This window comes from Myotis yumanensis, unplaced genomic scaffold, assembly GCF_028538775.1.
Source record: "Myotis yumanensis isolate MYYU_CA2020_CCGP unplaced genomic scaffold, mMyoYum1.0.hap1 SCAF_23, whole genome shotgun sequence".
Lineage (NCBI taxonomy): Eukaryota > Metazoa > Chordata > Mammalia > Chiroptera > Vespertilionidae > Myotis > Myotis yumanensis.
In genome coordinates this window covers 7,681,471-7,707,443 of record NW_027223774.1, presented here as the reverse complement: position 1 = coordinate 7,707,443, position 25,973 = coordinate 7,681,471, and the positions used below count along the sequence as shown (strand labels likewise).

Genomic DNA, 25,973 nt, shown 5'->3' with positions numbered 1-25,973 from the left:
GAGAAGCCCAGAGCTCAGGCTCTCTCTTTACTCAGTTTCTTGGCATCTTCTCGGTCTCTTGGCTTTATAGTTGACAACTCCCGCCTCTCTGTCTCCAGCCTGGACTCCTCCACTGGAACCCAGATTCATGCATATCGGACTGTTCGCTTGACACCGATTAGATGTTCATGCACATCTCTGCATGCCCAAAACTGAGCTCCTGCTGTGACTGCCCCCCCCTCCACCCCCGTCCGCCCCTCCCGTAGACTTCCCCATCATGGTAAATGGCAACTCTGTTTATCTAGTTTCTCAGAGCCGACTATGGAGTCATCCTAAGTCCCCTCTCTCTCCCACCCACAGTTTTAACCCTCTGGCAAATCGTTTTTTTTTTCTTTCTTTCTTTTTTTTTTTTTTATTAAATCTTTATTGTTCAGATTATTACATTTGTTCCTCTTTTTTTCCCCCCATAACTCCCCTCCTTCCAGCTCCCACCCCATCCTCCGCCCTCACTCCCCACCCACTGTCCTCATCCATAGGTGCACGATTTTTGTCCAGTCTCTTCCCGCATCTCCCACACCCCTTTTCCCCCCAAGAATAGTCAGTCCATTCCCTTTCTATGTCCCTGATTCTATTATAATCACCAGTTCATTCTGTACATCAGGTTATTTATTCACTTGATTCTTAGATTCACTTGTTGATAGATGCATATTTGTTGTTCATAATTTGTATCTTTACCTTTTTCTTCTTCTTCCTCTTCTTAAAGGATACCTTTCAGCATTTCATATAATACTGGTTTGGCGGTGATGAACTCCTTTAGTTTTTCCTTATCTGTGAAGCTCTTTATCTGACCTTCAATTCTGAATGATAGCTTTGCTGGATAAAGTAATCTTGGTTGTAGGTTCTTGGTATTCAGCACTTTGAATATTTCTTGCCATTCCCTTCTGGCCTGCGAAGTTTCTGTTGAGAAATCAGCTGACAGTCGTATGGGTATTCCCTTGTAGGTAATTGAGCCTCTTTCTCTTGCTGCTTTTAAGATTTTCTCTTTGTCTTTTGCTCTTGGCATTTTAATGATGATGTGTCTTGGTGTGGTCCTCTTTGGATTCCTTTTGTTTGGGGTTCTCTGCGCTTCTTGGACCTGTAAGTCCATTTCTTTCACCAGGTGGGGGAAGTTTTCTGCCATTATTTCTTGAAATAGGTTTTCAATATCTTGCTGTCTCTCATCTTCTGGGACTCCAATGACTCTGATATTAGTCCGCTTAAAGCTGTCCCAGAGGCTCCTTACACTATCTTCACACTTTCGGATTCTTTTTTCATTATGCTTTTCCAATTGGGTGTTTTTTGTCGAATCTTTGGTTTGATTCTTGTGCTCCTCTGGTCTGCTATTGGGTATAATATTCTTTATTTCAGTCCGTGTATGCTTACTTTCTAATTTCTTTATCGTAGCATCGAGGGTCTCATTAGTTTTCGTGAGGCTCTGCACAAATTTATGGCAAGCCCTCAAAATTGCGATTCTTAGCTCCATATCCTCCATTTCTGTCATGTTTTTTTGTCTCCGCATCTTTTATGCTTTCTTGGTGCACCCCCTTGTGGTCTCTGTGCGCAGTCTTGTTCTAGCCAAGCCTTAATTGTTGTAGTTAACACTAGAGGGATTTGACCACCAGGCCGACTGGCGGTGGAAATCAGCTGTGGGAAAACTTCAGTCCTCAGGGGAGGCGCTAGTCCAGCCCTTGCCTGAGGCGATCGGCAAATGGCTCTGCGCAGGGTTTGGGCGGGGCGGACTCAACAGGGCGGGGGGGAGGGAGCAGCTATGGCCGCTCTCAGTCCGTCCCCAGGGGCTCTGCCTCTCTGTCCCAGCAATCGCTGCAAACCTCGGAGGGGCCGTAGCCAGACAGTCCCGCTTCTCCCGTTTGAGTCTGGGTCCCTAGAGACTCGCCCGGATCTGTAGCCCAGAGTCTGAGACTCGCTCCTGAGTGAAAACGACAATCGCGCCCTCAGCCGCCAGCCCGCTTTGAGCGCGCACCCTCACCACCGCACCGCCGTACCTTTAAATTTTCCACACTGCGCCTCCGCTGAGCGTCGGAATGCTGTTGTTTTTGCTTCTAGTTGAAGAGACTCTCCTCAGCCAGCCTTCCCGTGGTTCTGGTTGATGTCCGCTCCGACTTTTAGTTGTATTTTTGAAGTGGTTGTCCACGGCGGCAGTCTCCGGTGTTTACCTATGCCGCCATCTTCGATTCTCCTCTATGCTTACTTTCTAGATGGTCCTTTATCACACCATTGAGGGTCTCATTAGATTTCCTGTACATCTCATCAAGTTTATCGACAGACTCTAGAAGCCTCTTGAGAGACCTCAAAAGTGTGGTTCTGAACTCAATATCCTCCCTTGATAGTTTTGTCCTGTTTCTTTGTCTCCGCATTTTTTATGCTTTCTTGGTGCACCCCCTAGTGGTCTTTGTGCGCAGTCTTGTTGTAGTTAAGCCTTGATTGTTGTAGTTAATACTAGAGGGATTGGACCTCCAGGCCGACTGGCTGTGATAATCAGCTGTGTCTGCAGTGGAAGAACTTGTGTCCTCTAGGGAGGTGCTAATCTAGCCTTTGCCTGAGGCTATCCGGCAAATGCCTCTGTGCAGGGCTTGGGCTGGGCGGGTCCCACGGGATCAACAGGGCGGAGGAGGGAGCAGTTATGGCTGCTCTCAGTCCGTCCCCAGGGGCTCTGCCTCTCTGTCCCAGCAACAGCTGCAAACCTCGGAGGGACCGTAGCCAGACAGTCCTGCTTCTCCCGTTTGAGTCTGGGTCCCTAGAGACTCGCCTGGATCTGGAGCTCTGAGTCTGAGGCTCCCTCCGGATTGAAACAGACAACCGCGCCCTCAGCCACCAGCCCGCGCCGCGCGTATTCCGCACCTTAGTATTTTACTTCAGCACTGCGCCTCCTCTGATTCTCGGTTCCTCCTAGTTGTAGAACTTCCATTCAGCCAGCCTTCCTGTGGTTCTGGATGATGTCCGTTCCGTCTTTTAGTTGTATTTTTGAAGTGGTTGTTCGAGGCAGCAAACTCCGGCGTTAACCTATGCCTCCATCTTGGTTTCTGCCTGGCAAATCTTGTCTGTTTAAAATCAGTGCCGAATCAGACCACTTCCTGCCACCTCCTCTGCCACCACCCTGGTCCATCCCACCCTCACCTGTCACTAATATTGTTGAAGAAACCTTCCCCTGGTCCCCTTCTCTCTCCTCTACGGTTTTCTACATGGCAGCCTGACAGATCCCGTTAAAACAAAGTCAGACCCTGCCCTTCCTCTCCTCAGCACCTTCCCAGGTGAGGCCTGACATGATCAGGTCCCCATATTCTCCCAGCTCCTCTCCAAACCCTCTTGTTGCTTATGCATCTCTAGCCATCTAGGCCTCCTCCCTCTTCCTCCACACCGCAGGCATGCCTGGGCCTCTGAGCCATTGCACTTGCTGTTCCCTCTGTTCTTTCCACTCTCCCACTTCCTTCAGGTCTTTAGTCAGTAGTTGCCTTCTCAGGAAGGCCTTTCCCGACATGTCTAATTAAAAATCACATCTTCTCGCCCTAGCCATTTTTGCGCAGTGGATAGAGCATTGGCTTACAGACTGAAGGGTCCCGGGTTCGATTCTGGTCAAGGGCACATGCCCCGATGCCTGGGTTGCGGGCTCAGTCCCCAGTGGGGGGCGTGCAGGAGGCAGCCGATCAATGATTCTCTCTCATCATGGATGTTTCTATTTCTCTCTCCCTCTTCCTTCCTCTCTGAAATCAATAAAAATATTTTTTAAAAACACACACAAAAAATTGGTTTTTAAAAAAATCACACCTTCTCTGTCTGGCTGGTGTGGCTCAGTGGCACATGCCTGGTCAGGGCACATGTCCAGGTTGCAAACTCCATCCCCAGTGTGGGGCCTGCAGGAGACAGCCAATCAGCGATTAACTCTTATCATCGATGTTTCTATCTCTCTCCCTCTTCCTTCCTCTCTGAAATAAATAAAAATACATTTAAAAGTCAAATAAAATCACACCTTCCCTACATATGACACTCCCTACCCCCTGCCCCTGCTTTATATTGCCTTTTGGTACTTGTAAGTATCAACTCTATTGAATGCAGTATTTTACTTATTTCTATTGGTTCTCATCTTTGTCTCCATAAGGGCAGGAATTCATTGTAGTCTGTAAGCTGTGTTGACTGTGGTTTGTTTGCACAGCACTCAGGACCATCCCTGGCACAATCTTATCGATTGGCTGACTGAATGATGCATCAGCTATGGGTCCTGCCCAGTGGAAAGTCCAAGCACAGATCCTGGTCGATTGAGATGTATATGTACTTACCTGAAAGCCACCGAAGGGAGTTGGCATACATGGCAGAAAGTTCAGCAGCACTCATTGTATCATTTGGGATTGTGTTTGGCTGCCAGTATCAGAAAATGCTACTTTAAGAGTAGAAACAAATGAATGGATTTATTTTTCTTATTAAAATAAGACTGGCCTGGCCAGTATGTCTCAATACTTAAACGTTGACCCATGAACCAGGAAATCTCGGTTCGATTCCCAGCACATGCCCAGGTTTTGAGCTCACTCCTTAGTGGGGGATGTACAGGAGGCAGCTGATCGATGATGATTCTCTCTCATCTCTCTCTCTCCCTCTCTCTCTCTGAAATCAATAAAAACATATATTTTGTTGTTGTTAAATTCTCACCCAAGGATATTTTTCCATTGATTTTTTTTTTTTTAGAGAGAGTGGAAGGGAAGGGGAAAGAGACAGAGAAACATCAGTGTGAGAGAGACACATCAATTGGTTGCCTCCCACACACACCCCAACCAGGGCCAGGGTTTGAGTCTGCACCCAAGGTACATGCCCTTGACGGAAATCTAACCCAGGATCCTTCAGTCCACAGGCCGATGCTCTATGCATTAAGCCAAACTGGCTAGGGGTAAAATCATATTTATTTTTAAAATATATTCTTACTGATTCCAGAGAGGAAGGGAAAGGAAGAGAGAGATAGAAACATCAATGATAGAAAATCATTGATCGGCTGCCTCCTGCATGCCCCCCATTGGGTATCGAACCTGCAACCCGGGCATGTACCCTGACCGGCAATTAAGCCGTGACCTCTTGGTTCATAGGTCGATGCTCAACCACTGAGCCATGCCGGCCCGGCAAGAATAGCTCTTTTTAAAACAAAGGGCTGCCCTGGCCAGTGTGGCTCAGTTGGTTGGAGCCTTATCCCAGACACCCAAAGGTCACGAGTTCAATTCCTGGTCAGGGCACATATTTAGCTTGTGAGTTCGGTCCCTGGTTAGGTTATGTGTGAGACACAACCAATCGATGTTTCTCTCTCTTTTCTTCTCTCTAAAATTAATAAACATAGCCTCAGGTCAAGATTAAAGAAAACAAAGGGTTGAGTGATAGAATAGAAAGAGAATTCCATAGGAGTGAGAAACAATGAGAAAGCAGATCCACAGGCTGAGCGAGTGCTATAGGTGGTGTTGGTCCTGGGCTGTTTGGTGGCCTCCAGCCTGGGTTTTAATGGGCTACAGGAGACAAAGCTTAGAGCCCGAGAAGCATGGGAGGTAAGGTTGGAGACCTCTAAAATCTAGGACTCCTCAGTAGGTAAACTAGAACAAAGAATTTTTCACACAGGAAATTGGTGGTGACATTTGTCTGTCTCAGCCCTGGTTGTGGGTGGAAAAAAGGCAGAATATACTCTCTAAGAATTCCTAGCCAAGAACTTGCATCCTCACCAGTTTGGGGCCAGCATTCAACTGTGCAGCCCCAAGAAAACCCACGGGGAAAAGTTAGCGTAAAGTGAGTGATGAGGTGTGGGTGCCCCTCCCCAACTGAGGCATATCTTTTTGTGGAGCACCCTTTAAAGATTGACCTGAGAGAATTCCCACGGGTATGTGAGCTCTCAACCAATCAGAAGATACCAGGAAACAAGCCACTGTCAGGAAGAACAACAAACCACAGAATCAGACCTGCGCTGACCAGACACCTTGGAATTAACAGATGAGGCTACGTGCAGAACACCTTTAATGTGTTTAAAGAAATAAAGGAAGAAGTTAAAAATACAATGAAGGAACAAAAGCTAGTTAGATTTGACCTGGCAGACCTGGGAAAGAGCTATAATGATGAAAACGAATCTCATGGCAATCAGAAACTCATTGGATTGTTTACACTGCAGACCAGACAGAGCGGAAGAGAGAATTGTGAACTAGAAGATAGATCTGGAGAAATTACCTAAAAGACAGAAGAGAGTGACAAAGTGATACAGGAGAGACCAAGCCCCCCAAAGAAGCAGCAAGACCTGGCTGTGAGGGCCGAAGGGAAGAGAGTGGTTGACTCTGAACTTGGGTTTCTGGTTTCATGTTCCCTGGGAAGGGCCTTGGTAACTCCAGTTTGCATTCGGTCTTCCTTTTCCTAGGCTCAAGGAGAAAGAACCCCAGTTATGAATCCTCTCCCAAGAGAGTGAAATGGTCCAGCTGTAGCACGTCTTCATCATCCATCTTGTCAAACTGCGGCAATTCTGGGTATGAAGATACCTTGAGTCCCAAAGGTATTAATACCTTGAAGCCCAAAGGTAAGTGTTAGGATCAATCTGGCCTGACTCGGGATGGTTTAAAGGCGGGTCATCGGACAGTGTCTGGGTGCTCAGGCGTCACTCACACCTGCCTGGACCCTTATCCCAGCCTCCAGGTTCCCCCTCCAGAGTTGACCCCCTCCCTCCCTGCTCACAGTCACCTGCTGTTGCCGTTGCCCCACAGTCTCACCTCTTCAACCTGGCATCTGAGACTCGGTGTGGCTGGTTCCTGTCTTAGCTCTCACCACAACCCTGTGCGCGGAAAACTTTCTTTCTGGAGCTGCTGTCTAGGGCCTCAGCCTCTGGTCTTTGCCTGTCTGTCCCCTCAGCAGGGCACGCTCCCTGCTTTCCTGGCTCGCGGCCACTTCCCCAGCACGGGCTCAGGTCTCCAGGAAGCCTTTTCCGAGCACCACAGGCTGGGTCAAGGCCACCTCCTCTCCCTCAGAGCCTGTCTGCGCTCCGTCTGCGCACCCACAGTGCCAGTGCCAGTCATTTGAGCGCAAGTCCCCTCTAGGCTCTCAAGGCAGCCAGTGAGTAAAGGGGGCATGAGGACCACAAGCCGGTCTCCTCCCTCCCAGGCCCTGAGATCTGAAGTCGCAGCCCACGGCGTCTCCTCTGTCCCTTGTTATCCTGTAGGCCCCACTACCTCTTGTGCTTTGGGTAGATGGTAGGTGGGAGGGATGGGGATGTTCGTATTTTTTCCTGTGTCCATGTTCAGCTGATACCGTTTCCTCCTCACCACGCCACCCCATTCTCTTGCCAGCCAGGGAGCCAGTCAAGGGCAGGGCCTCAGCCTAACAAATGTCTTTATACTTAGCACAAGGCCAGGTCCTGTCTCGGGATGTTTTTGGTTGCATGTCTAGAATGTCTTTTTCCTCCTGGCAAGTTCTGTTCATTCAACAGGACCGAACGCCAATGTCCCCTCCTCCTGGTAGCCTTCCCCGACTTCTCCAGGCACAGTCAGTCTCCTTTTCATATCTCTCTGTACTGCCTTGCCTGACGGGCTGTGTCCAGGTTAGACTCCCCGACCCAAGTAGGGGCTCTGGTGGGAGGGGCCCAGGTCTGACTCATGTCTGGGTCCCCAGCTTTGTCACAAAGACCTGACCCGCCAAAGCCGGTTTGGCTCAGTGGATAGAGCGTCGGCCTGGCGACTGAAAGGTCCCAGGTTCGATTCTGGTCAAGGGGCATGTACCTGGGTGCGGGCACATCCCCAGTGGGAGATGTGCAGGGGCAGCTGATCGATGTTTCTCTCTCATCGATGTTTCTAACTCTCTATCCCTCTCCCTTCCTCTCTGTGGAAAATCAATAAAATATATTTAAAAAAAAACAAAAAAAAAACAAAAAACAAAAACCTCACCCATGAGAGGTTTCAGGAACCATTTCATTGAACAAATGAGTAAATGAACAGAACTATGATTATTGTCTCATTATTCATTCAACTTTTCTCTCCTGGATTTTCCTTTATTCTGGCCATCCTGCTGTAGGGGGCAGTCCTCTAACCCCCAAAAGCAGCCCGCAGATGAAGAAGAAAAGCCCTCAGACACTGAAGCGGAGGCGTGTGACCATCTCCCTTGAGGCTTTGCCCACGGGGACAGTGCTGATGGACAAGAATGGACGACACTGGAAGCTGGGATCCCTGCAGACCAGAGACGACCAGGGCATTCTCTATGAAGGTACACTCCGTTTACAAGTGGGCAGGTGCTGGGCTGGGCCCGGCCATCATGGAACCCGGGCAGAGGGAGGGGGAACCCCTTTCTGAGAATGAAAATGGAAGCCATAGCCCAGCTGCACACCTGCCTGCAGGCAAATTTCTCTTAGACTTGGGACCACAAACTACCCACTCACAGGGGCCATGCAGGTAGAGTAAATGAGTGCAGGAGGCTGGGAATAAGGCAGTTGGGAGTAGTAGCGACAGGCCAGCTGGAGATCAGAGTTCTTCGGCCCCACCTGCTGTAGTCACGTGGGAATGCAGGCCTGGTGTGACGGAGTGATAAGAACAGTGATAAGAACAGTGATTAAGCCGAAACCGGTTTGGCTCAGTGGATAGAGCGTCGGCCTGTGGACTCAAGGGCCCCAGGTTCGATTTCGGTCAAGGGCATGTACCTGGGTTGCGGGCACAATCCCCAGTGGGAGATGTGCAGGAGGCAGCTGATCGATGTTTCTCTCTCATCGATGTTTCTGTCTCTCTGTCTCTCTCCCTCTCTGTAAAAAAAATCAATAAAATATATATATATATATTTAAATATGTTTTATTGATTTTTTACAGAGAGGAAGGGAGAGAGAGAGAGAGAGAGTTAGAAACATGAGGCAACTGATCGATGTTTCTCTCTCATCGATGTTTCTGTCTCTCTGTCTCTCTCCCTCTCTGTAAAAAAAATCAATAAAATATATATATATATATTTATAAATATATTTTATTGATTTTTTACAGAGAGGAAGGGAGAGAGATAGAGAGTTAGAAACATCGATGAGAGAGAAACATCGATCAGCTGCCTCCTGCACGCCCCCTACTGGGGATGTGCCCGCAACCAAGGTACATGCCCTTGACCGGAATCGAACCCGGGACCCTTAAGTCCGCAGGCTGACGCTCTATCCGCTGGGCCAAACCGGTTAGGGCCAATAAAACATATTTAAAAAAAAAAAAAGAACAATGATTAATCTCTACCCTGCAGAGATATAATGTCCCCCCTAGCCCCACCCATATTTGGTTTGAATGTTAAGACTGATGATGCCACACACCAAGAGGATATGAAAGGTTTATTGCTTGCATGTTTGTCTGGGAGGAGCAGGTCTGAAATGTCCTGAGATCGCAAGGAAAGGCACCTGGCCTGGGTTTATATTGCGGCTAAGTGGTGGAGCTGAAGTGAGAGTTCCCACACAGGCCATGGCCTCCCATGGTTTGCCTCTCCCACCAGCACCAAAGGAGGGAACCTCAGCTTTCTCATCAGCTCTCGCAGATGCGGGGCGGGAGGGGAAGAGGCAGGGCTGGACTTAAAAGCTGTCATCAAACATCAAAAAAGGGACACCTTGGCCCTAGCCGGTTTGGCTCAGTGGGTAGAGCATTGGCCTGTGGACTGAAGGGTCCCGGGTTCGATTCTGGTCAAGGGCGCATGCCTGGGTTGTGGGTTCGGTGCCCAGTAGGGGGCATGCAGGAGGCAGCCAATCAATGGTTCTCTCTCATCATTGATGTTTCTATTTCTCTCATATTCTCCTTTCCTCTTCAAAATCAATAAAAATTTATGTATAAAAAATAATGGACACCTTGTTACAACGAAGAAAATAACTGCTGGAAGTGTTAGTAATTATCACCCTAACATTTACTGAGTACTTACTCGAAGCCAGACCCTGTGCTTAGCACTCTATGCACTTCTGGGGTGGGGGGTTATGCAATCTCTTAGTTGAGATAAAATTCATACAACATAAAATTCACCGCTTGAAAGTCTACAATTCAGTGGGTTTTAGTATAATCACAATGTTATGCACCATCACCACGATCTAATTGCTGAACATTTCCATCACCCCAAAAGGAAGCCCCGGACCTTTTATTTCTTAATATATTTTTATTGATTTCAGAGAGGAAGGGAGAGGGGGAGAGAGAGATAGAAACATCAATGATGAGAGAATCATGGATCGGCTGGCTCCTGCACGCCCCTTACTGGGGATCGAGTGCAACCTGGGCATGTGCCCTGACTGGGAATCGAACCTGGGACCCTTCAGGCCAACGCTCTATCCACTGAGCCAAACCGGTCAGGGCAGCCCCATACCTTTTAGCAGTCATTCTTATCTCCCCCTTTCCATCCTAGGGATCCACTAATCTATTCTTATCTCTGGATTTGCCTGTTCTGGACATGCCAGACAAATGGAGGGATACGCTATGTAGCCTTTTGTGTCTGGCTCCTTCCCCTTAGCATGATGTTTTCATGGTCCATCATGTCGTAGGGTGGGCCAGTGCTTCCTTCCGCTCTGTGGCTGAGTAGCATTCCAGGGTGTGCGTGTTATCCCATTGGTTCATCCATTTATCAGTGGGCGGGCATTTGGGTCGTTTCCGTTTCCACTTCCGGCTGTGGTGTCAACGTTTGTGTACAAGTCTCTACACTAACAGGTTTGCTTTATGTAGTCGACCCTCGGTATCCGCACGTTGCTTCCCGGATCCCCTGCGGGTACCAAAGTCGGAGGATGCTCAAGTGCCTCATATAAAATAGCGTGGTATCCACATTAACCTGTGCACATCCTCCCATAACCATCTCTAAATTACTGCTCCTGCCTAGCACAGTGTAAATGCTGAGTAAATTTATACGGCATTGTTTAGGGAGTAATGACAAGGAAAAAACATATGTACATGCTTGGTACAGACGCAACCATCCTCCGCCTAACTGCACAATACACTCAGCAATAATATAACTCCCCTCCCCCACCCCACCCCCCGCAAGCACTTTCAGTCAGCAGTTGGTTGGATCCACAGATGCAGAACCCGCCAATGCAGAGGGCCCATGTACTTCTTAACTCACCTGATTCTTACAACAGTCAGGACATCAGCACTGTCCTTATCCCCATTCTATAGATGAGGAAAACGAATCCCAGAGATGGGAATAACTAGCCAGAGTCTGGCTCCAGAAATCTTACACGAAGGGAGAAAAAGAGGGAGGACGCAGAGAGCCTGCTGGGACAGCTGGCGATGGCTCAGTTCACGGGCTGTAGGATTAGCTAGGCCCAGGCTGGGGCAGCTCTGCTCCTTACTGGCTGTGGCCCTCATGCCTGTTACATTTTGAAAGCCACACATTGAGTACTCCCGGCATGCCCGGTGTGGTGCCGGGCTCGTGCTCAGTGGGTTCATTGAGTGGCACACGGGAGAGATGAAGCCAGCTGTGATCTGCGCCCAGCTGGTACTATCATTCCTACTGGGCCCTCTGAATCCTTGCATCCCTCTCAGGGGTGGGCTTCCTATTTTACAGACGTGGCAAGGAAAGCCCAGAGAGGTTTAGCACCTCGGACAGAGTCACACAGAGTTGATGGCGGGACTGAGCTTGAACCCAGGCTGGCCTGGCACGAAGCCTCCCTTGTGGCGTGGCCTTGCTAAGGTTTAGCTTTCTCATCTCATCTGTCAGGTGGCGCTAACAACGGCAGCAACAGTAATAATATATTAGTAGACCTGCTTCCCTAGGGCTGTCCTGAGTGTTAAAGGAAAGGGTGTGCGTAAAGCACACACTTAGCACAGGCCCGGAGACATCGCAGGGTTTACAATGAGGCAGAGTGGGACAGCACGCAAGGTGCTTATGAGGAAGTGCCAGGGACCAGCCTATGGGCCTTCCTGGATCTGCAGCTGAGGGATCCCTGAGGGGCTGAAGGCTGCCCGTGACGAGAAGGTGGGGCTGGGCTAAGGCAACAAGTCCTCCTGGAAGGGGAGCTGCCTCCGTCACATGGCACTTACCCATGCATGCAGACAAAGGCAGAGAGTTTGTCAGGGTCCCCAGGACCACCTAGGTTCAGGGATGCACTAGGACAGCAGTTCTCAACCTTCTGGCCCTTTAAATACAGTTCCTCATGCTGTGACCCAGCCATAACATTATTTTCGTTGCTACTTCATAACTGTCATGTTGCTACTGTTATGAATCGTAATGTAAATATCTGATATGCAGGATGGTCTTAGGCGACCCCTGTGAAAGGGTCTTTCGACTGCCAAAGGGGTCGCGACCCACAGGTTGAGAACCGCTGCACTAGGAGGACCACAGGCCTCTCATGCCGTGATCCATCACAGGGAGAGGACCAGCAGTCGGCAAAGGGAGGCCAACCAGTGCAACTTCAGGGCCCTTTCCCCATGGAGTCACACAGATGCACATTTAGGCGTGACAGCACGTGTGGCATGGTGTTGACCTGGGACACTCTGCACCAGGGTTTATATTGGGGCTGTCATGTAGGCCCCTCTGCTGGAACACACCACCATTCCAGACACTCGGCAGGAAAGCAGGTGTTCAGCACAAGTGTGTGCACAGGGAGCCCCTCTGACTGGTTACAGAATGCCGGACCCTCCCGAAATCCAGCGAGGGCCGCCTTGGAGCAGGCTTTTCCAAGGAGAGCAGTCTGAGATCTGCTGTGTTCATACCCTTTTCATAGCTGGGTATTCCCAGAGAGAGAAGGAGGCAGAGAAAAGGAAGCTGTCTGAAAACACGGAGGAGCAGCTCTTGGAAACCAAGAATGTACTGGGCCCTGTGGGAACCGGGGAACCAGCACTGCTGCTCGTTCCTGGGAAGTTTGAGGACGCTGTCGCTCACTCTCCCTCTACATCAAGCATGTCAGGCGCGCAGCCGGCGGGCTGCATGTGGGCGGCGAGTTTGACATGCTGGCTGTAGATCATAACCTCGCTCATTTTATCTGTCCACAGCTGAGCCTGTCTCCGCCTCCGATTCAAGTGGCCAGAAACAAAGATTCACGCTGAAACTAGTGAGTGGGCCTGCGGGGGGGTTCCCTGGGCCGGGGAGGGACGCGCTGAGGGAGGGTCTGGGGCTTTGGCAAGTGCACCCTGGATCTCCAGGCCTCTCTGTGGGCTGGGGCAGGCAGGAGAGCCAGGGGCAGTGGGACTGGGCCGGGCCTCAGGTTCTTCATCTCCCAGGGCTCTCCGAGGCCCTGCCTCTCACACTTCCCAGCTCTGCAATCAGGGCACGCGCCTCCCTCTCTGAGATGACTCTCCTCACCTGGGAGGTGGAGCCAGTAATAGCCAGGTCAGGTGGCCCATCTGCCCACTACCGCCTGCCTCACAGCTGTATTTACTGAGCACCAGCCATAATATAAAACTGTGCTGGGTGTTGGGGCTCAGCAGAGAACCAATCAGATGGAGTGCCTGTGCTGAGGAGTCAGGGGAGTCATGCCTGACCTTTTCGAACACAGGAAACATGCACTCGAGGGGCCAGAAAGAAAAAAAATAAACGGAGGAAGTGAGAGCAGCCAGACCAGTCACATTCAGCCTGGAGGGGGCACCTAATAAAGGGCGTGGGCCCCACCCGCATCCCTGATGCTGGGATTGCTTATTTGTTAGTCCTCACCTGAGGGTATTTTTTCTATTGATTTTTAGAGAGAGTGGAAGGGAGGGGTGGGGGAGGGGGGGAAGAAATATTGATGTGAGAAAGACACATCTATTGGTTGCCTCCCGCACACACCCCAACCAGGGCTGGGGAACAAACCTGTAACCCAGGTACATGCCCTTGACCCCTTGACCGGGACTCAAACCCCAGACCCTGTGGTGCTCTGTGTTTATGAGGAAGTGCCCAGGGGTCAGTATCTGGGGAGGCGAGAGGAACCTCCAAGTCTCCCCTGAGCCACACCGGCCTGGGTGCGAGTGCTGGGATCCTGGGTGACTTTTATTTCTTCATATTTTCTCACCCACTCTCACCCCCCTGGAAAACTGGGGCAGCTGGATTGGGTCCCTCTCTTGCCCTAGATCCGTGGTCGGCAAACTGTGGCTCGTGAGCCACATGTGGCTCTTTAGCCCCTTGAGTGTGGCTCTTCCACAAAATACTGACTTCTGCGCATGGGCCACGAAGTTTCAATCGCACTGTGCTTGCGCGCCCACGCGTGGTATTTTGTGGAAGAGCCACACTCAAGGGGCCAAAGAGCCGCATGTGGCTCGCTAGCAGCAGTTTGCCGACCACTGCCCTAGATGGATGGAGGCCATGTGAGTGGTTTAGAGCGAGGGTTCCGGAGCCAGGCTCACAGATAAGTAATAGCGCCTGCTTGTTGAGCGCCTGTTCCGTGCCTGACCCTGGGCTGAGCGTTTCCAGGCAAGCCTGCCAGGTAGTTACCTTGTTCCCCAGGGAATCCAGCACTCAAGATTCTTTGTTCACAGCTGTATCTCCAGTGCCCAGAACAATACTCAGCACACAGTAGGTGCTTTATAGAAAGAAAGAAAGAAAGAGAGAGAGAGAGAGAGAGAGAGAGAAAGAAAGAAAGAAGAAAGGAAGGAAGGAAGGAAGGAAGGAAGGAAGGAAGGAAGGAAGGAAGGAAGGGGAAGGGGAAGGGAAGGGAAGGGAAGGGAAGGGAAGGGCAGGGCAGGGCAGGGCAAGGCAGGGCAAGGCAGGGCAACTGGGATCTGAAACGACTTCTCTTTGACCCTATGCTCTTATGAAACCAGCTGTACTGGTTGTATTTAAATAATTTATTGGGTTTTACTGCTGGGGAAAATGACCCAGTATTAACAATGGTCTTAGCAAACATACTATTTTATTCTCTTTCACTTAGAAGTCTGAGACAGTGGTCCAGGGCTGATATGACGGTTCCATAACCAAGGGGTCCAGTTTCCTTCTCTCTTGTTGCTCCAGCATCCTCAGCCCATAACCTTCATCTGTGGGCTGAAATGGCTGCTCCTGCTCCCACTGTCCCGTGTGCATTCCAGCCACAGGGACAGAGAGGAAGGGAAGAGCCTGCCCAGCCCATGGAGGGCATAGCCTGGGAGCTGCCCACATCGCTTTGCTCACCTCGCCGTTGGCCAGAACTTGTCCTGTGGTCCTTCCTCACTTCAGCGGAGGCTCGGGAATCTAGTTTCTAGCAGAAGGCCGTGTTTGGGGAAAACTGGCAGGTCCCATCATAAAAGAAAGGAAAGGAACCTGGGCGATGGGAGATCACTTGAAGTCTCCGATTCGGGTCCTCGTGTGGCACCCTGGGGATTTGGTTCCGATCTGCGGGACTTGCCGGGAACCTGAGTTGTTGCTGCCATTACCCTGGGGTAATAGTTGGCCAGCAGTGGTGATCTGGGACCCCTTGTCTAAGAGATTCCAGGGTGACAGCCTCCTCCCCTCCACCCCACACTAGGATGCCAAGGATGGGCGCTTGTTCAATGAGCAGAACTTCTTCCTGCGGGCCGCCAAGCTTTCGCAAGGTACACTGCGGGGAGTGGGCAAGGGGGCAGACCTGGAGGTACCAGCTTGGTCAGAACACCTGGCTTCTCCCTGAAGGTGTGGGGAGGGTGGGGCTTAAACGGAAGGCCCTGTCACCCCTCAGTCCTCAGGCCTCACGGGGCGGACAACATGGGTGGAGGCCAGCTCATGCCAGCTCTTGAGAGCTGAGTGTTAAAATTTCAAAATTAGTTCAAGCCACTTGTTAAACATGGCCCTTATTTAAATTAATCACATCAACTAACAATACAATAAGTTAGATTAAGAAGAAGGGTAATAAATACTCAAAACTCACCACTTCATAATTATTTGTCTACATTTCTGTAATCTACACCCTTGAGGTTGTTTATATGCTTGTACCTGAATGGTGAGACCAGTACATAACTGTGTGCTGCTACGAATCCCTTCCCTTCTGCACGTTCTGTGACCGTGGTGGGAGTATTTACACCATAGAAATTGGCAAACCGTACAAACCAGAGCTCTTTTCCCCTGGACAGCCAGCCATTAAACTGTTATCAGCACTCTGCTGCCTCTACCATCCAAAGGAGGTCCTGGAAGATGGGCTAACATCTAGTGGCACCATGACCAGTTTAGACATTTCCTGACCCGTATCGGAGACTTCAAGTGATCTCCCATTGCCCAGGTTCCTTTCCTGTGAATTCAGAAGTTCTCCGGTTCTTACTCCTCCCACTCACTCCAGATTTGTATATTCTTTCCCCCATGTTTACCCCTTGTCACCTGCAGACATAGATGACATTCAGCGGTCACCAAGCCCACCCTGTCAGCACCCCCATTGTCACCCACCCACAGAGGTGGCGTCTCCCACCAGGAGACTCAGGGTCTGGCCTGGGCACAGGCACACTCTGCTTCTGGTCTGAGAATGGACTGCTGTCCCCAAGGGCCTGGGACCAGATGGCTCTAACCTCTCAGGTCCCTGCCTCCCATAGTGAACAAGTGGAAGAAGCTGTCCTCAACCCCCTTACTGGCCATCCCCACCTGTGTTGGTTTTGGCATTCACCAGGACAGGTACAGGTGAGTCGCCTAACTTGCCACCCACCCACTGGCCCCCTCCTTTCTCTCCCTGTCATGTGCTGGGACGTGGCTGGGGCCCTGGAGCCATTGGCCAGTTAGTTGCTTCCTTCCTTTCTCCTGCTTGAGCCAGGCGGATCCCCCACCAATCGGAACCCTTAGTTGTGCCTGGGACCAGGACCTCGGGGCCACCCCGCACCCTTCCTTGGTGTCCTTTGTTCTGCTCGCTCCCCGGTCATCTCTCCACCTGGGATGTCGTGTCTTCCAGGTTCTTGGTGCTCCCCATGCTGGGGAGGAGCCTTCAGTCGGCCCTGGATGACAACCCGAAGCACACAATGCCCATACAGTCCGTGTTCCAGGTGGCCTGCCGGCTGGTATGTACCCAGGGGTGGCCACCCGCTCCTGGTGATCAGGCTGTTCATTGACACGTTAGCCCGGCCGCCCTCTGCTGGACACTGAGGACGGGCACACTGACTGACAGGCGAACCCCAGGCCGTTAGGACCAGAGGGATAAGCATCAGCACCAGAGCGTTCAGGGGGCTGTGGCCGTTCAGGGGGCTATGGCCGTTGAGGAAGGGGCCCCAGCCTCAAGGTGAGGGGTTCGTTTGGGCTTCCGGATGGAGGTCCTTTCAAAGCCAAGAGTGGGAAATAGCAAGGGCCTGTGTAGAGTGGGAGTGGAGATGCGTGAGGATATTCCAGGCCAAGGGGACAGCTTGAGCAAAGGCTTGTGTGGGGGAGAGAACATACGGCACTGGTTCATTCACTCATTCCTTCATCCATCCTTTCCTTAAATATTTATGAGGTCTCTGCTGGGTATCAGACACTGTCCCAGGTCCTGGGAGTACAGCAGGGAGTAGCACAGACATGTTTTTTTAGGTCTAGTCAGAGAGGATTGTATTAAACAGTTGCACAAATTGTGAAAAGTTCTCTGGACAGAAATGTCCCCCTGCTATGAAGGCGAATAAGAGGACCCAATTTAAATTGGGGGAGGGATGAAAGTAGCACGGGAGGAACATACTAGGTGGGTTCCAGAGGTCTTTGTGCTCAGTCTGCAGTGTGACGTGTGGAGGGGGAAAGGTAGGAGATTGGTGTGGAGAGGTCGGCAGTGACCGGATCACGCAGGGCTTTGAATTACCAAGCTGAGGAGCTTGGTCTGTGTCCTGAGGGCACTGGGGAGCCATGGGAGGAGTAGGAGCAAGGGAGGGGCAAGGTCAGCTCTGGATGCAGAAGGACCCTGTGGGCCCTGTGGGGAGGGACTGGGGGTGCTGGAGGCCAGGTGAGACAGGACGAGGCCTGAGGAGAGGGGCCAGGCTGTGGGGATAGAGAGTTTGTAGGAGAAGCAGAACTTGGTGGACAGTTAAGCCTTGGAGTCAAGGGGGGATTGGGATGTCATCGTGATGTAACTAACACCATGAGCCTGGAGCTCAGCGGAGACGTTGGAGTGAGAGATAAAAATAGCAATTGCTTAACTAAATGTATTTCTGCTCTCTAGGAGAAATGAGAACTCTGATATACATGGGCATTGGGTTTAGGGTGTGTGTGTGTGTTTGCAGGGAACAAATAAATAACCATCTTCTCTCTCTCCTGAGTTTGCAATCAACTAAGAAACAGATACAAGAAATACATAGAAAACCAAATGTTAGCTTTAATGCTGAAATTTTTAAAGCCTAATTAGAAGACCTGCTTAGATGTGCTGTCAGAGTGGACTTCCTAATGCTTCCCCCAGAATCAGTCAGCTTAAACCTGCCCACAACCCCAGGCACAAGCAGGCCATACCACAGCGGGTCTCACAGAAGGGATTCATGCCCTGGGCTTCGCATCAGAGCCTCTTTGTGTTCGTAGTGCTACTCAGGGAGATCACTTTGTTCTTCTTCCCCCAGCTGGATGCCCTGGAGTTCCTCCATGAGAATGAGTATGTTCATGGAAATGTGACAGCTAAGAATATCTTTGTGAATCCACAGAACCTGAGCCAGGTAATAGCCAGGCCCTCCCCACCCTAGGGACTCTCTGAGCTCAGGATCTCATCTGTCTCAAAACTTCCATTTATTTACAATGCTTATGGCAGACAAAGAATTGCTATCCATCATATATAAAGAGCTCACCTGAATAAATAAGAAGAGATGAGCCCTAGCTGGTTTGGCTCAGTGGATAGGGTGTCGGCCTGCGAACTGAAGGGTCCCAGGTTCGATTCCGGTCAAGGGCACATGCCCAGGTGTGGGTCCGATCCCCAGTAGGGGGCGTGCAGGAGACAGCTGATCAATGACTCTCTCTCATCATTGATGTTTTTATCTCTTTCCTTCTCCTTCCTCTCTGAAATCAATAAAAATATATTTTAAAAAAGAAGAAGAAGAGATGAGCAACTTAATAGAAAAGTGAATAATGGATAGGAAAAGCAGTTTATAGAAAAAGAAATCCACAATTTAGTTAAATGTATTTTTAAAATGTTCAACCTCCCTAAAAATCACAGAAATGGAAATTAGAACATACTACTTTTTACCCTATTATAGACAAAAGTTTTAAAAAATGATAGTACCTATGGTGATAAGAGGATAAAAAGAAATAATCCTTTATATTTTATTGGAAGTATGAATTGGGCAACCTTTTTGGAAGGTAATTTGGATATAGTAGTCAACATTTTAAATGCATATGTTTTTCTCTGCTGATTCCCTCACTCAGGCACCCGGCTGAGCCAGCCTCGAGCTGCCTCATGTGGGAAAAGCATAGCAGGGATGAGCGGAAAGAATGTACCTATAGATATGTACATACCACAGTGCTGTGCTTTTGTATGTAGCCATCACGTAAATACATGTATGGATTTTATAATATACATATTACATATAAATCTATAAAGGCATATTTTTAGAAAAGCAGCACACCACTGCTTCTTATGAAAATAGTCTAAGAATAAATTGAATTTCTACAGAGGAAAAAAAAAAAGCACATGTACTTTTGCCCCACCAGTTCCTCTTTTAGGAATATATCCTATCCATATATTCTTAGGACTGTTCAAAGATATGTGTACAAATATGCATGCTCCTGACAACACTGATTATAATAGAAAAATATATACTCCCAGTTGGGTACTGGTCAAATAGTGTTTTAAAGTAAATTCTAATTATTTTTTTAAATGACGGAAACTTAATTTAACATAGCTTAAGCAAAAAAGAAAAAGAAAAAGAAGTTTAAGAAAGGGAGAGGTGCACCCTAGCTGGTTTGGCTCAGTGGATAGAGCGTTGGCCTGTGGACTAAAGGGTCCCAGGTTCGATTCTGGTCAAGGGCACATGCCCGGGTTGCAGGCTCAATCCCTGGTTGGGGGCATGCAGGAGGCAGCCATTCAATGATTCTCTCTCATCATTGATGTTTCTATCTCTCTCTCCCTCTCCCTTCCTCTCTGAAATAAATTTAAAAAATATTTTTTTAAAAACGGAAAGGAATTGGTCCAGGGAATGGAAATTGAGGACCTCACTGGTTTCAGGCATGGCTGAATCTAGGCACACAAGGCCTGTACCTAGGGAAACTGGCTTTTCTATCTCTGGGTTCTTCTTGTTTATGCATTGGTCATTGTCAGGCAGATTCTTCCCTCATGGTGGCAAAATCACCACCAGCAAATCAGGCTTAAATCCCCTCAGCTTGGCCACCCAGTGGAAATAGATGAGGTGGGCCTCACTCCAGTTACTAAGGGTGGGAGAGAGATGATCCCAGAGAAAAATCCTGGAACTGTATTAGCGCTCTCCAGAGAAACGGAACCAACAGAATACACAGAAAGAGACTTACTACAAGGAGTTGGCTCACGCAGTCACGGAGACGGAGAATCTCACCATCTGCAGTTGGCAGGCTGAAGCCCAGGAAGCGCTGGTGGTGTCGTTCTAGTCCCAGCCCAAAGGCCTGGAAGCCAGGAGAGTTGACTGTGCGAGTTCCTGTCGGAAAAGCTGGCAGGCTCAGTCCCAAGAAGAGCCCATGTTTCCCTCAAGTCCAAGGCCGGAGAAGACCAGTGTTCCAGCTCTTCCAGTTAGGCAGGAAGAGTTCCCTCACACAGCCTTTCTGTTCTATTCAGGCCTTCAACTGACTGGGGTGAGGCCCACCCACGTTGGGGAGAGCAACCTGCTTTACCTAGACTGTGATTTAAACGTTAATCTTATCCAGACACACCCATTATAATGTTGGGCAAATATCTGAGCACCCTGTGGCCCGGGGAGGTTGACACTTAAAATTAAATATCACCAACTGTGACCAGAAGAAAAGGACGTAGCGCTCTCGTGGCCAAACCAGCAGTTGTCCACTGTCCAAAGGGCAGGATACAATGAGCCGTTAAACGCAGATGGGCTGGTTGTGTGCTGGCTGATCAGCACTTTACTTTTTTTTTTTTTTTTAATATATTTTATTGATTTTTTACAGAGAGGAAGGGAGAGGGATAGAGAGTTAGAAACATCGATGAGAGAGAAACATTGATCAGCTGCCTCCTGCACACCTCCCACTGGGGATGTGCCCGCAACCAAGGTACATGCCCCCGACCGGAATCGAACCTGGGACCTTTCAGTCCGCAGGCCAATGCTCTATCCACTGAGCCAGACCAGTCAGGGCAGCACTTTACTTTTTGTTTTCAACTCAGTGAAGCCTCGTGACAACCCTGCAAGGTAGATAGAGACTGTCATTGTCTTCATTTTACAAATGGAGACATCAAAGCACAGGAAAGTTACATACTTACCCAGCCTGTGCAGCCACTGAGGGCCAAGCTGGCATCTGAGTCTGGTCTGTCTGGCTCCAGAGTTCATGCCCTGAACCACTGTGAATGCTGGATATCCAAAAAGAGGTATAGTGTGATCCCTCTGTGGAAAGCTAGGGCCCTTCCCCCTCCACATGTGTTTACCAATTACTTGAAGAAAATTATCTGAGCCTTGGCCGGTGTTGCTCAGTGGTTGGAGCATTGGCACACACACCAAAGGTTCACAGGTTCCTGGTCAAGGACACATACCTGGCTTGCAGGTTCAGTGCCTAGCCCCAGGCAGGGTACTTACAGGAAGCAACCAATTGATATGTTTCTCTCACATCGATGTTTCTCTCTCTCTCTCCAATTCTCTCTCTCTTTCTCCCCCCCTTTCCTTCCATTCTCTCTAAAAATCAATGGAAAAAAATATCCTCAGGTGAGGATTAACAAAAAGCAAACAAAACAAAACAAAAATGATTTGAAACAATAAGAAACTGATATTAGTGGTTACTTCTGGGCAGTGGATTTAGGGGGCTATGTTGCAACAGGGATAGTTGGTTTGGGTTCTTTTCACTTCACACTCCTTTGTCGGGCATGTGGTTGTTTCAGATTACACCCACGATTGAAATGTCTAATTTCAGAGTACGAGCTCCCAACCTCCAAACTGTATGGCTTCTCCCCACGCCCACACAGGTGACCCTGGCAGGCTATGCCTTTGCCTTCCGCTACTCCCCAGGTGGCGAGCACGTGGCCTACAAGGAAGGCAGCAGGAGCCCACATGAGGGGGACCTGGAGTTCATTAGCATGGACCTGCACAAGGGATGCGGTAAGCGGCCAGAGAAAGGGTTTAGGGCTGTGGAGACATGCTTTTCATACGAGAGCAGCTCTAGGTTTTCACAGCCACAGACAGCAGATGACCAGACACTGGGATCACCTAAGGGAGCCATGACAGGGATTCAGAATTAAGAATGGGTGGGGTCAATGGGCGGGAGGGGACATCTGTAATACTTTCAACAATAAAGATTAAAAAAAAAAAAAAGAATGGTGTCCCCTGAGCATTAGGAAGTTGTGGGTAGTGGTTCAGCACCAAGGACAGGGGGCTTCTGGGCACGAGGAAGCCGGGCAGGTCGCAAGGTTCTGATTCAGGATCTGGGTGGACTTGGAACACGAGAGTTGCCCCAGAGTCCTCCAGGAGAGCTGCTGAGGAAGCAGTTGGCTCTCTGTGTCTGGAACGCAGGACTGAACTGTGGACAGAGACTCGGATGTCGACAGGATCTCAGGGGTTGTCAGGGGAAGCCCTGGCAGAGGAATGAGGTTATCCATGGGAAGTGTACAGAGTGAGCAGAGAGCCCAGGGCAGATTCCAGGAGGAGGTCTCAGCCCCTCTTTCCCGGATCCCGTGATACCATGGCCATCGGTGGGCCAGCCTGTGTCCTCCCCTAGACGGGGCTCTGAGCTCACCCAGGAAGGTCTGGCACAGTCAGCTCTGTGTTTGTTGCGTGCTAACATGAATTGTCTAAATCGTGACATTAGGCTACGTAAGAAAAATAAAATCCAATGGTCTTTGCTCCCCTATTGAGGCAGTATTCAGTGTCCACCCTCCTGGGTTCCCTCAGCCCTGTTGTGTGTCTTCTGTAGCCCAGGTCATCCCACAATATAACCATCGCCCCACTAGACTGAAGGACTGGAACCCAACCAAACTCTTGTCTGGAATTTGAGAAATTGGATGGGGCCTGGCGCACGGGGCTCTGCGGGCTCATTGAATGCATGGGTGCATGAACGAAAGAGAGTAGATGGGGAGTGAGCTAGTGAGAGCGTGAATGAGAGTAACAGGCTCATGAGCATGAGTAGGAGAACGAAGAGTGGGTGAACAGACGGAGCCCTATGATTGGGTGGTTGGACGTGTGAGTACATGGTTGAGTCAGTGAAAGGGAGAAAGGAAGGGGATGGATGTGGAATGAGTAGCAGGGGTCCTCAAACTATGGCTCGAGGGCCACATGCAAATACAAATACTGTATTTATTCCCGTTTTGTTCTTTTACTTCAAAATAAGATATGTGCAGTGTGCATAGGAATTTGTTCATAGTTTTTTTTTTAAACTATAGTCCAGCCCTCCAACGGTCTGAGGGACAGTGAATTGGCCCCCTGTTTAAAAAGTTTGAGGACCCCTGGAGTAGAGCATCGAGCCTGAGCTGCCTCTTTCCTCCCTCCCCAGGGCCCTCCCGCCGCAGTGACCTCCAGGCCCTGGGCTACTGTTTGCTGAAGTGGCTCTACGGAAACCTGCCGTGGACAAAATCCCTTCCCAACACCGAGGATGTCATGAAGCTGAAACAGAGGTGAGTCTAGGGTCAGCAGAGCCCAGCACGGGCCCAGCACCCATGCAGCTGGGGCAGAAGCTCCGAACCCAATGAACAGATTAGGGGAGGCGCTGTCCAGCAGAGCCAAGGTCTCTGCCGTCTGTTCCAGCAGTCAGAGCGTGGGCTCTGGAGCCACACTGCCTGGGTCAGACTCCGGCCACACCACTGCAAGCCTCAGTGTCCTCAGTGAGATGGGATCCTATTTGCACCCACTGAAGGGGGCTGTGGAAGGATTCAGGGGAGTCAGGCACACAGCACTCAGCAGAGCCTGGCCTGTAGAAAGTGCTCACCGTGCCCTGGACACCATGACTCATTCATTCCTTCACGGGCATGTGGGCAACCTGAGCAGTTAGGTCTGGGCCCTGCCTCAGCATCAGATAACACCAGCCACCCATGTTCATTTTTTAAAATTTATCTTTATTGTTGAAAGTATTACAGATGTCCCCCTTTTCCCCCCACTGACTTCTTCTACCCCACTCCCACCCTCTCCCCAGGCCTTTACCACACTAGTGTCTGTCCATGGGTTATACATATACTAGAGGCCCAGTTCACGAATCCGTGCAGGGGTAGGGTCCAGCCGGCCTGCCCCGATGGGGGGTCCGGCCAATTGGGGATGGGGCCAGCCAAGTGGTTGGCCAGCTGGCCCCACCCCCTGGTCAAACTCCCAGTCAAACTCCTGGTCGAGGGGACAATTCGCATATTAGGCTTTTATTATATAGGATGCATATAAGTTCTTTGGTTAATCTCTCTGTGCCCCCTCCCTCCCTTTGAAGTACATCAATCTGTTTCATGCTTCAATGTCTCTGGATCTATTGTTTGTCTTCACACTTTCCCTCCTCCCCTCTGCACACAAGACCACCAGATCCTGCTAGTTCCGGTTTTGTTTAGACATTCAGTACCAAGGACAGTGCCCTGTTGGCTGCAAAAGGAAGTGCTGGGGTATGAGGTTCAGCACCAAAGACAGAGGCACCTGTTTGCAAAGGAAAGTAGGAAAGTGCTGCGTGTGGGGTTCAGCACCACGGACAGGCCATTTGGGCTCAGGGAAGTGAGCAAAGGGGGCTGTGGTCCTCAGCACCAAGGACAGTCAGTGGACAGCTGGACACAGGAAGTGCTGCAGGTACAGAGGCTGGGACTCAAAATCTGGTATAGACTTGGGGGCTGAGTTGCCCAGGAGTCATCCAGGAGACGTTGGCTATCAATGTCTGAAGTGCAGAAATGAAGTCTAAACGGAGACTCAGACCTCAGATATCTTGGGAATTGTCAGCAGAAGCCCCAGGACTGGGTGCTGAGTGGGAAGAGGGAAAACTCCCCAGTGAGCAGCATTGGGTCCGTGGTGCTTCTCAGTTCTCGGCGTGCTGTGCCACTGGTTCATCGTGAACCTCTCTCGTTTTATTTTGCCGTTTTATGTCCCCCATCTTCCTCCTCTCAACCATGGACACCCACTCAAACATGCTTAACACATGTTCTGCTGATACGTCTGCTCAAATGTATTTGTGCCCTTAAACTTGCACGATGATCATGGTACTGTGTGTGTTTGACTCGCATAAATGGTATTCTCTAAATCTCGTCTGTTTCTGGCTTTTTTCGCTCAGCACTGTGTCCTTCAACTTTAATCTCATCATGACATGTACATTGAATTTACTGAAAGTTTGTATAGACATGTCTGTGTCCTTGAACAGTGATGAGTGTATTTCGTTTGCAGAAGCAGTTCTCGGCTCTAAATGTCATTTTTTCTTGCTTTCTTCCCCTTGCTGCTGTAGTTTGTAACTTTCAGCGACATTGCTAGTTCAATACCTCTGAGTACTTCTACATTTGTCTGTTTAAATGTATCTGTGTCCTTGAAATATATTCACGGTGTTGTTGGGTGTGTGTTTGGCATCAATGGTCCCGAGCCCTGAATCTCATCCCCCTTCAGGTTCCAGCTTCATCGTCACTCCCCAGGGAGCCCTTCCCTTCCCCCCTCAGGTCTCCTGCTTGTACACACCCAGAGGGAGGGACGTGCCCCGGTCACATTGGCCTGCTCGTAAAGGCCTGTTCAAGGCTAACGTGTACCATGCCCTTGTCTGCACCAGGCACTGTGCCCGGTGCGTCTCTGCATCATCATCAGGACAGTTCAGAAGTAAGTGCAGCGACGATCTGAGGCACAGGGAGCTTAGGTAACCAGCCCAGGTCACGCAGCTCCAGGCAGAGGCGCTAGACTCACACCCAGAGAAGACCCTTTCCCCTCAAAGCCAGTGTCTCCCGAGTGTGGGGGGCTCACTGGTGGACTGGTGGTGTTTGCACACAGCCTTCCTCCCCTGCGCAAATAGGTGTTGAGCACCTACTATGCTCCAGGCTCCAGTCTAGGCCCCAGGGCACAGGAATAATAAGACACACATCCCTGGCCCTGGGAACTCACACCTGTTGGTGGGAGAGAAGGTAAAGAGATAAAGAGTGAAACACA

At 50.0% G+C, this 25,973-nt stretch overlaps 1 protein-coding gene across 3 annotated transcripts in view; it reads left to right on the top strand.

Annotated features, from left to right (window-relative positions):
- The window catches only part of VRK3 (VRK serine/threonine kinase 3), a 45,001-nt gene that overhangs the window by 7,100 nt on the left and 11,928 nt on the right, over positions 1-25,973 (top strand). For all 3 annotated transcript variants that reach the window (XM_070402280.1, XM_070402281.1, XM_070402282.1), the window contains 9 exons: positions 6,404-6,559; positions 8,044-8,232; positions 12,939-12,997; positions 15,359-15,425; positions 16,389-16,473; positions 16,739-16,844; positions 18,351-18,443; positions 21,869-22,001; positions 23,389-23,509. In XM_070402280.1, the coding sequence (XP_070258381.1) occupies positions 6,404-6,559; positions 8,044-8,232; positions 12,939-12,997; positions 15,359-15,425; positions 16,389-16,473; positions 16,739-16,844; positions 18,351-18,443; positions 21,869-22,001; positions 23,389-23,509 (1,009 nt within the window). The remainder of the gene's footprint in view (positions 1-6,403; positions 6,560-8,043; positions 8,233-12,938; positions 12,998-15,358; positions 15,426-16,388; positions 16,474-16,738; positions 16,845-18,350; positions 18,444-21,868; positions 22,002-23,388; positions 23,510-25,973) is intronic.